Source organism: Terrapene carolina, unplaced genomic scaffold, assembly GCF_002925995.2.
Source record: "Terrapene carolina triunguis isolate 2854851 unplaced genomic scaffold, T_m_triunguis-2.0 Scaffold84, whole genome shotgun sequence".
NCBI classification, from domain to species: domain Eukaryota; kingdom Metazoa; phylum Chordata; order Testudines; family Emydidae; genus Terrapene; species Terrapene triunguis.
Genome location: NW_020664435.1, coordinates 31,361,677 through 31,374,630, shown reverse-complemented (window position 1 = coordinate 31,374,630; position 12,954 = coordinate 31,361,677). Strand labels below are relative to the sequence as shown.

At 47.3% G+C, this 12,954-nt stretch overlaps 1 protein-coding gene across 1 annotated transcript in view; it reads right to left on the bottom strand.

Moving 5' to 3' along the window:
- Nucleotides 1-9,064, bottom strand: part of EFCAB1 (EF-hand calcium binding domain 1) — a 32,863-nt gene extending 23,799 nt beyond the window's left edge. Inside the window, exons 1-2 of the mRNA XM_026649460.2 lie at nucleotides 8,985-9,064; nucleotides 6,504-6,659 (exon numbers count right to left, since the gene is read on the bottom strand). Of these exons, the coding sequence (XP_026505245.1) occupies nucleotides 6,504-6,659; nucleotides 8,985-9,042 (214 nt within the window). The 5' untranslated portion in view covers nucleotides 9,043-9,064. The remainder of the gene's footprint in view (nucleotides 1-6,503; nucleotides 6,660-8,984) is intronic.
- Nucleotides 9,065-12,954: the final 3,890 nt, after the last annotated feature.

Here is a 12,954-nt window from a genome sequence, read left to right as displayed (position 1 = left end):
TCCAGAGGACAGCAACAAAAATGATTAAAGGTCTAGAAAACATGACCTATGAAGAAAGACTGAAAAAAAATGAGTTTGTTTAGTCTGGAGAAGAGAGGGTGTGGGGGGATATAATAATAGTCTTCAAGTACCTAAAAGGTTGTTATAAAGCGGAGGGTGATAACCGGTCTTCCTTACCCCTTGAGAACAGGAAAAAGAAGTACAGTAACTCCTCACTTAACATCCTCCCGCTTAACGTTGTTTCAAAGTTACGTCACTGCTCCATTAGGGAACATACTCGTTTAAAGTTGTGCAATGCTCCCTGTAATGGTGCACAACTCCCCCTTGTGGTGCCTCCTGCTGGTCGCTTCTGGGAATTAGCTCGTCCAGCCTCCGGAGCGCCCTCTGCAGGCCGGTGTCCCGCTTGTAGCTGGCCCCGTGTCCCTCCAGGACCCCGGTGCCCCTTTACCCTGGGGTTGCCCCCTGGCAATACCCTCACCAATCTCTATGGGTCTCCCCTCTCTGGGAAACTCCCAACCCTCTAATCTGCACCTTGCCTCGATCTGGGCTACTGCTAGTCATCGCCAAGCCCCCGCTCCCTGGGGCAGACTGCAGTGCAAAAGCCACTCATCATAGGCAAGGGGGTTCGACCTGCTGCCTTCCTCTGTCTCCCAGTACCTCTAATGGCCTTGGACCAGGCCCTGCAGCCTGGGGAGTTGCCAGCCTGGAGCTCCCCTGCTCCTATGGCCCTCCCCAGCCCTGCTTCACTCCTAGTATCCTTTCTGCAGACAGCCAGGCCCGAGAGCCTTCTCCTGGGCCTCTAGCTCACAGCCTTTTATACAGGGCAGCTGTGGCCTGATTGGGGCGTGGCCCAGCTGCAGCTGCTCTGCCTATCAGCCCAGCTTTTCCCCTGCCCCAGCCCTCTGCCAGGGCTGTTTTAAGCCCTTCCGGGCAGGAGCGGGGGACCACGCTGCTACACTCCCTTATAACGTCATTTGACTGACTTTACAAGGGAGATTGCACAAGTTCCTCCTCTCCGCCTCTTCCCCCTCCCTCCCAGCGCTTCCCCCGCTGCCAAACAGCTGTTTGGCGGCGCTTAGGACTTTCTGACAGGGAGGGAGGGATGGAGCGGGGAAGCTGCCCCCCCCGGGCAGGCAGGGCCACCCGGAACGCAGGGGCCTTAGGGGCTGCAGGGCCCTGGGCTAAGGGGGCCCCGGGGCCCTGGCCTGCAGCTTTAAAGCCCCTTTCGGAATGTGGCCCTGTGAGCACGGGCCGGAGGAGCAGGGGCAGCTGTGCAGCCAGTGGCCGGAGAGAAACGGTGCTTTGAAGGGGAAGTACTGTACAGTATATAATGCCTTTTGTCTGCCCCAAAAAAATTTCCTTGGAACCTAACCCCCCACATTTACATTAAATCTTATGGGAAAATTGGATTTGTTTAACATCGTTTCACTTAAAGTTGCATTTTTCAGGAACATAACTATAACGTTAAGTGAGGAGTTACTGTAATGGGCTTAAATTGCAGCAAGAGAGAGTTAGTTAGACATTAGGAAAAACTTCCTACCTGCAAGGGTAGTTAAGCAGTGGAACAAATTACCTAGGGAGGTTGTGGAATCTCTGTCTAACGTGTTCTTAAAAACCTCCAGTGACAAACACCTGTAGGTAATGGTCTAAATAATACTTAGTTCTCCCTCAGTGCAGGGGACTGGACTAGATGACCTACTTTGGTTCCTTCCAGTCCTCCATTTCTATGATTCTATGACACAAGGCAACATTTTCTTTCATTTAGTGTAAATATGAAAATTTTTTGGCTGAAGATATTTGTGTGTTTTGATTTGCTTCACTTTCGCAAAAATTCCCTTACTCAACTATTCTGTTGAAAACCATATGAGCCTTAACATCCATTACTATAAGAATCTTGCATCCAGGTCTGACAGTCTTCTGCTCCAAACTCCTATTGGGGCATCTAGGCTATCACAAGTGGAATAGCCACCTTGTTCTGCTAGCTGACCTGTTGCTTTGCTGGGTTTATGCACCCCAGTAAGCAGCACAAATCCCAGAAAAGCCTAAAGGAGATCCACCATTGAAAACATATTTGCAGATAGAAGGACTTTAGCAATAATGTTTTGTCCTAGGCAGCCATGGAGGAGGTCATCCAGAAAATCCAACACACGTCTTTTTTTGTACATAACACCAACAACTTTCTGCCATCTTGCACGAACCAATATGCATATTTATTTCTTCACCCTTCCCTATGATAAGAAACAAAGCTACTGTATTTAACTTTGCTATCAGTGGAGCCTGTAAATACTTAGTATTGTGCTTTGCATCTTACAAATTCTTTTAGAACAATTAGTAAGTTAAGCCCAGATTCTCAGTGGTATTTAAGCAGCTTAGTTACAGCAACAGCATTGCAGTGTACCATTGCAGTGAATTGAAATATTACACACGTGAAAAGAAAATGACATAGGTAGAGTACAGCACTGCAAAATTAGGAAATGCCAGAATTAAGGTTGTCTGTTCAACCTTAATTCAGCCCCCCCTTTTGTATATGCATTATGATACACTCTTTAATTACATGTTCACATACTATTTTTTCCACTGGACCAATATCTCATTCAGTCCATAGGATGACGTTTCCGTATTCCTTGCATGGGGGAATCAGACCCGGTGATGGAGCACCTCAGATACTTCCCCCCAGCATGTGTGTGTGGGAGTTAGTCAGACCCAGCTTTGCAGCACTTCCTCAGTAATGTCTCCTCAGTACCCTCCTTTAGGCACCTATATGCCAGACGGAATTCATGCCAGTGCAGTAGAACCCCAAACCACCCCCTTTCTACCCCATGGGTCGGGAAAGGAAGCACATTTTTGTGCACTAATACTTCCCCATCACTCCTATCTGTCAGTGAAGGAAAGAAATCTATGTTGGCTCAGCAACACCTCCATATCAATCTGCTCTCAGTGCCCCTGCTCAGGAGGGTATCCACTCTGACACAGTATTCCCTAGTATTTCCCCCACTGGTACCTCACATTATAGGAAAAGAGCGGTCTACAGGCAGTAATGCCTGCCTACTGCCCTCCCTATAGTGGCTCACTACAGAGAAAGAAGGTGGCTATGATACCATAACGCCCTCTTCTAGCATCCTACTTTCAGCAGCTGTGAGGAAGCCAACCACGTGGCTGCACGACACCCCCATTCAGAAACCTCCCATACACAACAGTGGAGGGAGCTGAACTCAGCACAGCAGTGCTTACTCATTACCCTTTCTTCATCAAAAACAAAGGAGATATTCTCTGTGCAGGAGTACCAGCACATGATACTTCCCTTCAGCACTGTGGCATGGTGTGGCCCTAAGAAACCCTCAATACCATCTGGCAAGAGTTCGGTGTTCTATAACAGCAACTCCTGTCAGGCCTGACAAACTCACTATAACTAGCACACTAGTTCACAGTCTTTCTCAAACAACCTCAGTTGAAACACTGCATGAAAGGACGGAGTTGCAAAATTGCTTTAGACGAGGTTAGCTTGTTAGAGTTAAGTTTTAGTCTAGTAGAAGCATTACACTTTTGTTTTACTTATAACCTATTGTTCTTATTACCCTTGCTCACTCTCTTAAAATCTTAGCCTTTGTTAATAAACTTATACTTCTTTTCACTATAGATTACAGTGCTGTGTTATATTGGAGCTGACACAGAGTTGAATCAAACAAGCTGGTCGGTGTATACTAGTCCCTCAGGAGTAGCGAACGTGGTAATTATTGCGAGTGTCCAGTCACAGGGGCTGAAGACTGCAGGGAAATGCTTCTGAGTGCGAGGAGGCTGGTTGTAACACTTTGGGGGTTTGCTCAGACCAGTAAGGGGTTGTGTTACCGCCTGCCCTGCAGCCCTGGGTGCTTCTGTGCTGTGCAGCTTTGGTTCAGAGCCCTGACACCAGCAACATGTTCACAGCACTATGGCCTCACCCCAGCTGCCACCAGACTGGTTACTCCTTGCAGGGTGACACCAACAGACCTTCCAGTCCTTAGTCTCCCCAGTGGTATCCAGTCCCTCACTGGACCCGCACAGAGGTTACTAAATTTCTTGCCTCCACAGAGACAGAATACACACCAGCCTGCTAGATTAGCTGAGGATTTTACCCTTTGGTTTAATATTCAGCACTTAAATGGTTTTGTAAAAGTAAAACAAGTTTACTAACGATAGAACCTAGATGTAAGTGATATCAAGTAGAAGGAGTAGGGAGAGAAATGGTCACAAACAAACAAAAGTAAAAATACACTTCTAAGACTATAATCTAATTTAACAAACTAGAGTCATTCTTCCAGCCAGGCTGGCCAGTCTTTAGCCAGCATAGACACCGACTTCCTCTCTACCTGGGGGGTGCTCCTCCCCCTCGACCCTGCCCGCACTCCACCCCTTCCCGCCCTTGCTCCATCCCTGGCCTTGCCCCCACTTCACCCTTTCCCCCAAGGCCACACCCCACCCCACCCCTTTACGCCCCCCCCTTCTCCCTCCCAGCGCCTCCTGCACAGGGTGGAACAGCTGATCTGTGGCGGGGAAGGGGGGGAAGGAGGACAGTGCTGGGGAGAAAGGGGAAGCTGGCTGTCTTTTTCCGTGGGTGCTCCAACCCTGGAGCACCCACGGTGTCGGCGCCTATGTTAGCCAGGAACCAACAAAGAGCCCAAAGCACTGGTTTACTTTGCCTCCTCAGGTGAAGGATAAAGCAAAGTCTTTTTCCAGTTTCTTATATTCCCGCAAAGTTCAATGTCCTGGTGTCAAGAGCCAGAAAGGTCTGCTTGGAGATTCAGTCTCTTGTCTGCTCTGGGAGGGTGTGATGTGGGGGCGACACCATCTTGATGAAAGTATCCCATCCTGGTGAATTCCCATGCAATGTTTCCTGCTGCAATTTTTACAGTGCAAATGTTGTCTTCCCTTCTGCCTGTGAGCTGATTGCTTTGTTTATTGCTTTGCTGATGTTTCCCTATTGTCCATGGCTTGCAAGACAGACAGGGGGAGTTCACAAATCCTTGTCTAAGAAAAACCTGTTTATCAACTTTTCTGACATGCCTGCTTTAAACACATTTTAGTCACATATTTTCAGCATGTCTGTATTGTTCTTTGCATGAGTACTTGTGTAAGCGAGGACAGGTCTGTCTTACTTAATTGGCCTCTCAGAGTTGGTAAGACAACTCCCACCTGTTCATGCTCTCTGTATGTGTGTGTATATATATCTCCTCAATATATGTTCCATTCTATGCATCCGAAGAAGTGGGCTGTAGCCCACGAAAGCTTATGCTCAAATAAATTTGTTAGTCTCTAAGGTGCCACAAGTACTCCTGTTCTTTTTGCGGATACAGACTAACATGGCTGCTACTCTGAAACCTGTTCTTTGCATGTCAACCATACATACATAATGCAAGAATATTAATGATCAGTGAGTGAATAGCTGTCCAATGTTAAGACACCTTTTAAATAAATATGACTACAATGTGTGGGGTGCACTGACCTGGTCAGGCCAGCTGAGACTCACTGCTACATACCAGAGAGCCCCTTGCCCTCTGACTTGGTATGCTCTTAGGGTCACACCTCCCCCCTTACAAAGCTGCAGGAGAGTTAGTCATTGAGTGACCCATATGCAGTGGGTCAGAACCCTGGACAAAGCATATGCCACCATATTTTCTTTCCCTTTTATACATACACTCTCCATATCTTATTCTTGGAGCATCACATACCAAATGTTAACCTGCAAGGCAAAGTAAGGACTGGCAGAGCCCTGAGGAGTTTGTCTGGGTGGCTAACTGAATGTGGGTGTCAGGAAGCTGATACACAGTTTAGCAACAGCAAATCTCTCTCTCATCGAGGTGGGAAAAACAGAGTGACCCGGTTCTGGAAGAAAACATCACACACGGGTGAGAGATCATACTCAGTGCAGATGTGTCAATCAATGGCCTTTTCATAAGAAACTTCTATCTTCTGCTCTAAGCAAGAAATTGTCAATTTTTTCCATAGTTTGGATTATATTTTAATAAATTGTCTGTTGGACTCCTCCAAATCAAATCACACACATCACTTCGCCTGCCATTCATGATCCCACTTGCAATTGTGCAACATCCTTGTGGCAACTACAGCAACTATTCTGTTCTGTATATGTTCTTATACTGCACTCATCATCATAGTATCTGAGCACCTTCTAGTAGTGCATTAAGCAATATGACGAATATCTGTCACATCTGTTTTCTCATCTCCATGGGGAGAATGGTGTACAGTGGAGTGTCTTGTTTTGGTAAGATTTTTGCTTGGGGGGATGTTAATTAACATATATGCAGCTCCTCCTCCTTGTTTCCAGCTACCTTTACAGGCATCAAGGCTCTCCTCTGCAATGCTCTTGTAGAGCAACAAGAACAAGAAGCCAGCATCATGTGAACTGGGAACACTCCGTGGACTACTAGCATGTGCTTCACTGACCAGTTTGGAAGCTGTTGCCCTGTGTGTCTTTTACAGAAATTACAGCCTTTTTTAATCAGTCTCACCTCGGTCCATAATCATGTCATCTGTCATCCCAAACGTGACATGCAGAATGTTTCTGAACATGTTACGATCTAAGCCAATGGTGGCATGCCGATCACTGGGTTCAACCACCAGGGTGTGGAACAGCTTTATGAGACATTCCACTTCAATTTTATTGACTGTGAAATAAAAAAAAAAAGTTATAATAGAGGTTATAATATTAAGTTCCATGCAAAACTAAGGAGAAGCTGCAAACTTAACATTGTAATAAATCTTTAACACGTTATAAAAAACAACAACAAAACATGAAGTAAATACCTCTTAGGGACCGCACCAGCTTCCTGAGGAGGCATGAGATGTTAGGCAGTTTTTTCCAAAAAGAGAGGTAACACTAACTCAGCTCTATGTAAAGGAGGATACTATCATTTCATTAATATTCAGTGGGTTTTAGACTCTGTAATGCTGTCAAGGTGAGAAGTGACAAGAAGACTATTGTTTCAGTCTACTATTATATTTAGAAATATCACAAATAAAGCTGGAGAAATGCTATGTAAAGGCTTTTAAAATCAGGATTCATAATACTTTGGTACTTTTTTCTTTTAACTGTTCCACATTTGAAATTGGTCTCTTCAGGATCAGACTGAACCACCAGCTCATCAGCTCCAATGCCATTTCCATTCCCGTGAAAATGGACTTCAGGTCACAAGAGAACAATATACATTTGTTTTCAATATACCTTAAAAACTTGTGTCCATATATAGCTTAATACAGGCTTAAAGAAAGAGATAAGCATTTTCTAGCCCTCTCTCCTTTCTCTCAGCTACACATCCTTTTCTTAAATGTTATAACAAATGTGTGACCAACAAGAGCTTCATGACTTCCATTGTACTGTTCACTATATTCATTTCACTGTGACAGCTAAAGTAGAGCTCACATCTTCCTACTCAAGCTAAAGGAGATTCCCAATTAACTTTTAGCAAGGCCTTTACAAACTAATTAGTTATGACTCCATCTTGTAGTAGGCCATGTTACACATTGGCCAGGTCTTTACAACATATAGAGACAAGTATGTTCCCCATCTTAATTTCAGAACCCAAATTTTGAAAGGCCTACAACAGTGTAAGAATTTAATAGAGATGCAGAGTGAATATACAACATACTGTGTGGCGATACATAAGGGGTGAGTGGGATCCAGTAGGGCTGATTTTGTAAGGGGACCAACATGCGTTTTCTAAGGGAGCTGGAAGAGTTTTGAGGGCACTAGTTCCATGACAATGGGGAAGTGCAGGTGAATTCCTGGGGGTTGTTTCCATGGGGATGGGGCAGCTGCAGGGGAATGGGCTGGGCATTAGGGGATGGATCCATGGGGGCTGCAGGGGAATGCCCAGGGCTGGGCTGGGCATTAGGGGCTGGATCCATGGAGATGGGGGTGCAGAGGAGGTGCTGGGATGATGAAGCAGGGGTGGGGGGACGTGAGTAGGGTGACCAGACAGCAAGTGTGAAAAATCCGGACAGGGGGTGGGGGCCTATATAAGAAAAAGACCCCAAAATCAGGAATGTCCCTATCAGGGCCGGCTCTAGGTTTTTGGCCGCCCCAAGCAAAAAAATTTTTGGCTGTCCCCCACCCCAGCCCTGGGTTCTCTCTTCCCCCCTGCCACCCCAGCCCTGGGCCCTCTCTCCCCCCCCCCCCCCCCCCCCCCTCCCCCCCCCCCCCCGCCCCCCCCCCCCCCAGTGATGACTCTGCCCGCTCCCCCCTCACCTCCAGCCGGTCCGGTGCTGGCAGGGTCAGGGTAAGCAGTGGGGCTCCCGGGCTGTGCCTCAGCCCAGGGTCCCTCCAGCCAGGGCTCCCGCCTCCAGGAGCGGCCGGGACCCAGGAGGGCAGAGCCAGGGGACTGCCCCGGCAGAGGGCTGAGGAGCCAGGGTAGGGTAGCCCCAGAGGCAGCGGAGCCCCGGAGAGCGGGACGCAGGCCCCGCACGACAGCATCCCGCCCTCGATGGCCCCGCTACTGCTTCTGGCCGCCCTGCCACAGTCCCTGGGCGGCTTGGGCCGCTTCGCCCAGCCCCGGCTGCCGCGCTAGGGGCAGCCGCCCTGCGGCACCTGCAGGCAGCTCTGTGTGCCCCGTGGGGTGTCCCCCAGCCTGAGTGTCCCCCGCTCGAAGCCTGCCCGGCCCAGCCACAAGGTGTGGGCGCTGCTCCCCGGTGGTGCGAACCGCAGCGCCTACAGGGTGCCTCCCGCGCACGACACGCTGCTGCTGCCAGGGCCAGCTCTAGGCGTTTGCTGCCGGAAGCACACACACACAAAAAAAAAATGGCCAGAATGCTGCCCTTGAAAATGTGCTGCCCCAAGCACGTGCTTGGTTTGCTGGCGCCTAGAGCCGGCCCTGGTCCCTATAAAATCGGGACTGGTCACCCTAGACATGAGTCTTGCTTGGGGCGGGGCTGGGAACTGCTGGGGGAGCCCGGGCCGTGGGCCGCAGCAGGCTCAGGCCGTGCCCCGCACTCACAGTGCTTCGCGGTCCTGCACAGCGACTGCGCGACCTTCTGCAGCTTCTTCCTGTTCATGGTGCTCTCGAGCCGTCGCGGCCTGCGCCCGGCAGCAGCTCTTCTCCTAGGAGCCGCACGCTGTCACCATGGAAACAGAAGCCCGGGGAGCAGCCAATCACAAAACAAGAGACCGGGCCTCCCGCAGAGGGGCGGGGACTCATAAAGCGTCGTTGCTCAGTAACGTTAGCAGCGGCTTCCTCGTCCGCTGCCCAAGTACGGGGACTGAGCAGGTCCATTTCTCAGCCGAACCCCGTTCACACACCTGTGCTGCCAGCAGCCAGCCTCACTCAGCAGCCCCGAGTGCACCGGGCCCACACCGCCTGTGGGGAGCGGGCCCCCCTCACCTCTGCTACGGGCTCAGCGGGGCCCGCTGCTCGAGGCGCCTCATGGCCGCCTTCAGCTCTGGCCTCTCCCTCGGAGCCGCCGGGCACCTCTCCCGCCGGGCAGCTCCACGCCCACCCCGCCTCTCGCTGTCTGACTCCTGCCACTCTACCAAGGCGGCTCGGATCCCGCTCCGCCCCGCGGCTGCTGCTACGCCCCCGGGCCGCTCTCCACCCTCCAACTCGCAGCTGCCTTAGTCCAGGCTGTCTGGCCCTGGAGGCTTGAGAACCCGCCTGAAGTGCCACCTGCAGAGCAGCAGACTGCTGCTGCTGAATTATAGTTTGTTCGCGTGGGGAAATAAAACTCCCTCCGCTTTTGGACAGTGAGTGGCAAATCTCTCTGCTCTCTGGGTCAGAGCTGTTGGCCTGCATTGTTTGCATTTTGCCTTTTTCCCCAGTTTTCGCTTTCCCCACTCCTTAATGATTACTTACTGGGCAGCAGATAGTAGAGTTCTGCTCTAGGCAAGGCCGACCCTAGAGGGGTGCAGGGCCAGGGACGAATCAACCTGGGGAAGTGCAGGTTGATTTTTTTATACAGGTGAAATCTGGTGTGGGGAGGGGACACCAGTCCTGGGGCAAGGGATGATGGAGAGTCACAGGGTGGCACCTGTGTTAGGGAGACCCCCTGTGCTGGGGGGTCCCAGAAAAGGGAGGGGTCCAGGGCAAAAGGCCAATGGATGGGGTCAGTCTGGCACTGGCATGTTCCGGCAGCGCTAGGACGCTGGCAGCGGTCAAGCAAGGAAAAGAAATACAATGCACGCTTCCCGCCAACCCCTGGGGCTGGGCTGGCCCCCTGAACTACTAACCCCACCCCCCAGGCCAGCCTAGCACCCCCCAACATAACACACACACTCAAGTGCAGGGCCCCCCTATGCTCAGGGCCCAGCGTGGTCATCCCAATTCACCATACCCAAGGGATGGCTCTGGCTCTAGGCTTGCACATTTCAGTGCCTCCAAGTCAGTCAATGAAGCTTGGACTGCTTATCCCTACCACACTTTGCAGTGAGCAAAGCTCTACTGCAGCTTTTATTTATAACCAGTGAATATGAGGCAGGAAGAGGAACTTGCACATATCACCTTATTGTTCAGAAAAGACCTAGTGCAGTCCAGACTGGAGCTAAAAGACACCTCGGCTGTTTTCAGAGGGTCCAGTTCAGGTGCCAAAGCCCACCCTTTAGTCACTCAGCAACTGCAACTACTATATTGTATTAAGAGGCTCTGGTTTGCCAAGCTTTGACAAGGCTTTAAAACAATGTTCTTACCCTCTCATATGAGAGAGTTTGGTATAATATCCTTGTAATGTTAAATAGATATTCAGACAGTGTCACTCTCTCAAGCTGTATAGAATCATAAAAGGATACATACTTCTCCTGATTCAAAGTTAAGCATCCGACTGTGAAAGTGTTGTTTAAAAAGATAGTCACACCTAACTTTAGAAAGGTGCTGTATACTCATAACTCCCACTGAAGTTGATGCAGGTATTCAGCACCGGTGAAAGTCAGGCCATTTTTAGTTTGGTGCCTACATGTAACTCCACATACAGGACATTTGGCCTGGCCATTCGGGGATGTTACAAATACAGTCAACTAGCTTACTTTAGAAGCATGACCTACTTTGTAATTATAACATCATAAGGAATGTCCTCAAAAACAAAAATGTATATAGAGTTAAGTACCTCATGGTAACCCTTAAATGTACATATGGTATACAACAGCATTCCTGCGCTGCTCTAATGCCAACCATCAGAGAACATAAATTGGTTAGAAATACTGCTACCAGAGCTCTACCTAAAAGGTTTTATGCTTCAATGGGTTGAGTGCACTCAGCACCCACTAATTAAATGGGAGTTCAGAGCACTCAACCCCTCTTAGGACTGAGCCATAATAAAAACTTTGCTGTGGATGAGAAAGCAAAAAACCATGATGGCTTGTGTTCCAAATAAAACCAATACAAAAATCTATGTTTACCACATGTAAAAGGTTAACAGTCAAGGGAAATAATTTGATTTCAAGCTTAAGTGTATGGAGGCTAAACATTTACTAGCTACTGTATAGGATAGTACTTGACCATCTCTTAAAAAAAGTTGTACAAAAATAATTGTAAAAATTTAAAACATTTTAAATGCACACATTGCTAGTTCTGTACTTTCTTCCCATTGTATAAACAAACTGCTAAAGTGGATGTTTTATACATTTTTCTTTAGTTTCCTAAATGTTAGTAGAAATTTCGGACTTTTCTATGAAGAAGTTTGACACTTAAAATGCTCACGTATGCTGAAAAAGACTAATAATCCAGGGTCTTAACATTCTTACTAGGATACGAATACAAACTCACATAACCGATAAGCAAATAGTTCTGGCTACATTTGCCACCAACACCCACATTCTGGTATATTGAACTTACACAAATTAAGAAAGGTACAATACTGTGACCAGACTATACACTTGCATCAGGGTTTGCAGTCAATGTGATTTGTGCTCCTAAGTACTTTTGAAAATCCCACACATAGAAACCTAATTTTAGGCTCCTATTTTTGGAAAATGTGGCTGATAGATATAAAAAGTTCACTATAACTTTTTTAAAGTACTGAAAAGCTGAATAATGTTTTTCATTGTTAATACTGAAGCAATTTGATTTTGAAGAGAAAGATTTCATTCCACTAAAAATTTAATAAATATACCATAGTAGTTCCTGATGCTAATGTACATGCTTAATTTAACGCATGTGTAGTCCCACTGAAGTAAATGGGACTATTTATGTGAGTAAAGTCACATACCTGCTCATGAATTTGCAGGATCAAGGCATTAATTTTCAATTTTTCATGTTTTGCCTACAGCAGTTTCATAAGATTTAAGTAAGATTTCCTACTAGTAGTAGCATTTATAATTTAGTTCATTATACATTTTAATCTAAAATTGCAATAGGACAAATTTTCAAATTAGTTTTTCAAAGCATTAAACCTGATTTAAATTACTTCATTCTGTCTTGAAGTCTTACATTTATTTTCAATAATGATGCAATTGTCTTCAAAACTGTCAATTTCACCTAGCTCCAGCATGGATGATTGAACAAGAACCCTTTCAATGCGTTTTAATCTAGTAGTGATAGGAAGTCAGTTTCGTAAAATAAAAATTTGATGTTTCCAAGAACTTGCTTGAAGAAGTCAATTTGACTGAAGACTCGCAAAAATATTAGTATCTTTCCTAATTCCCGTTTCTTTCTTTATGATCTGCAAATTTATGATTGTTTAGGAAGTGTGCTAAAATTCTTGAGTAGCAGAAAACTATGTTTTGCACTTCAGTACTGCACTTAAGATAGTTACGAACTATCATGCATGCAAGGGGTTGAGAGGGGTTGGTCTGTTCTACAGCAGAACATTTTGGAATACCTTAAAGACAACAGCAGACCAGGCAATGGAAACAGAGTGAGAGGACGCGAGAGTGCGCACTTGTATAAAGCTGAAGTCCAAGGATTCTTTTAGTTTTTGTGTATGTTTTGTTAATGTATCATGTTTCTTTTCTGTTTTTGTTACTGAAGTAGTTGCAGGTGC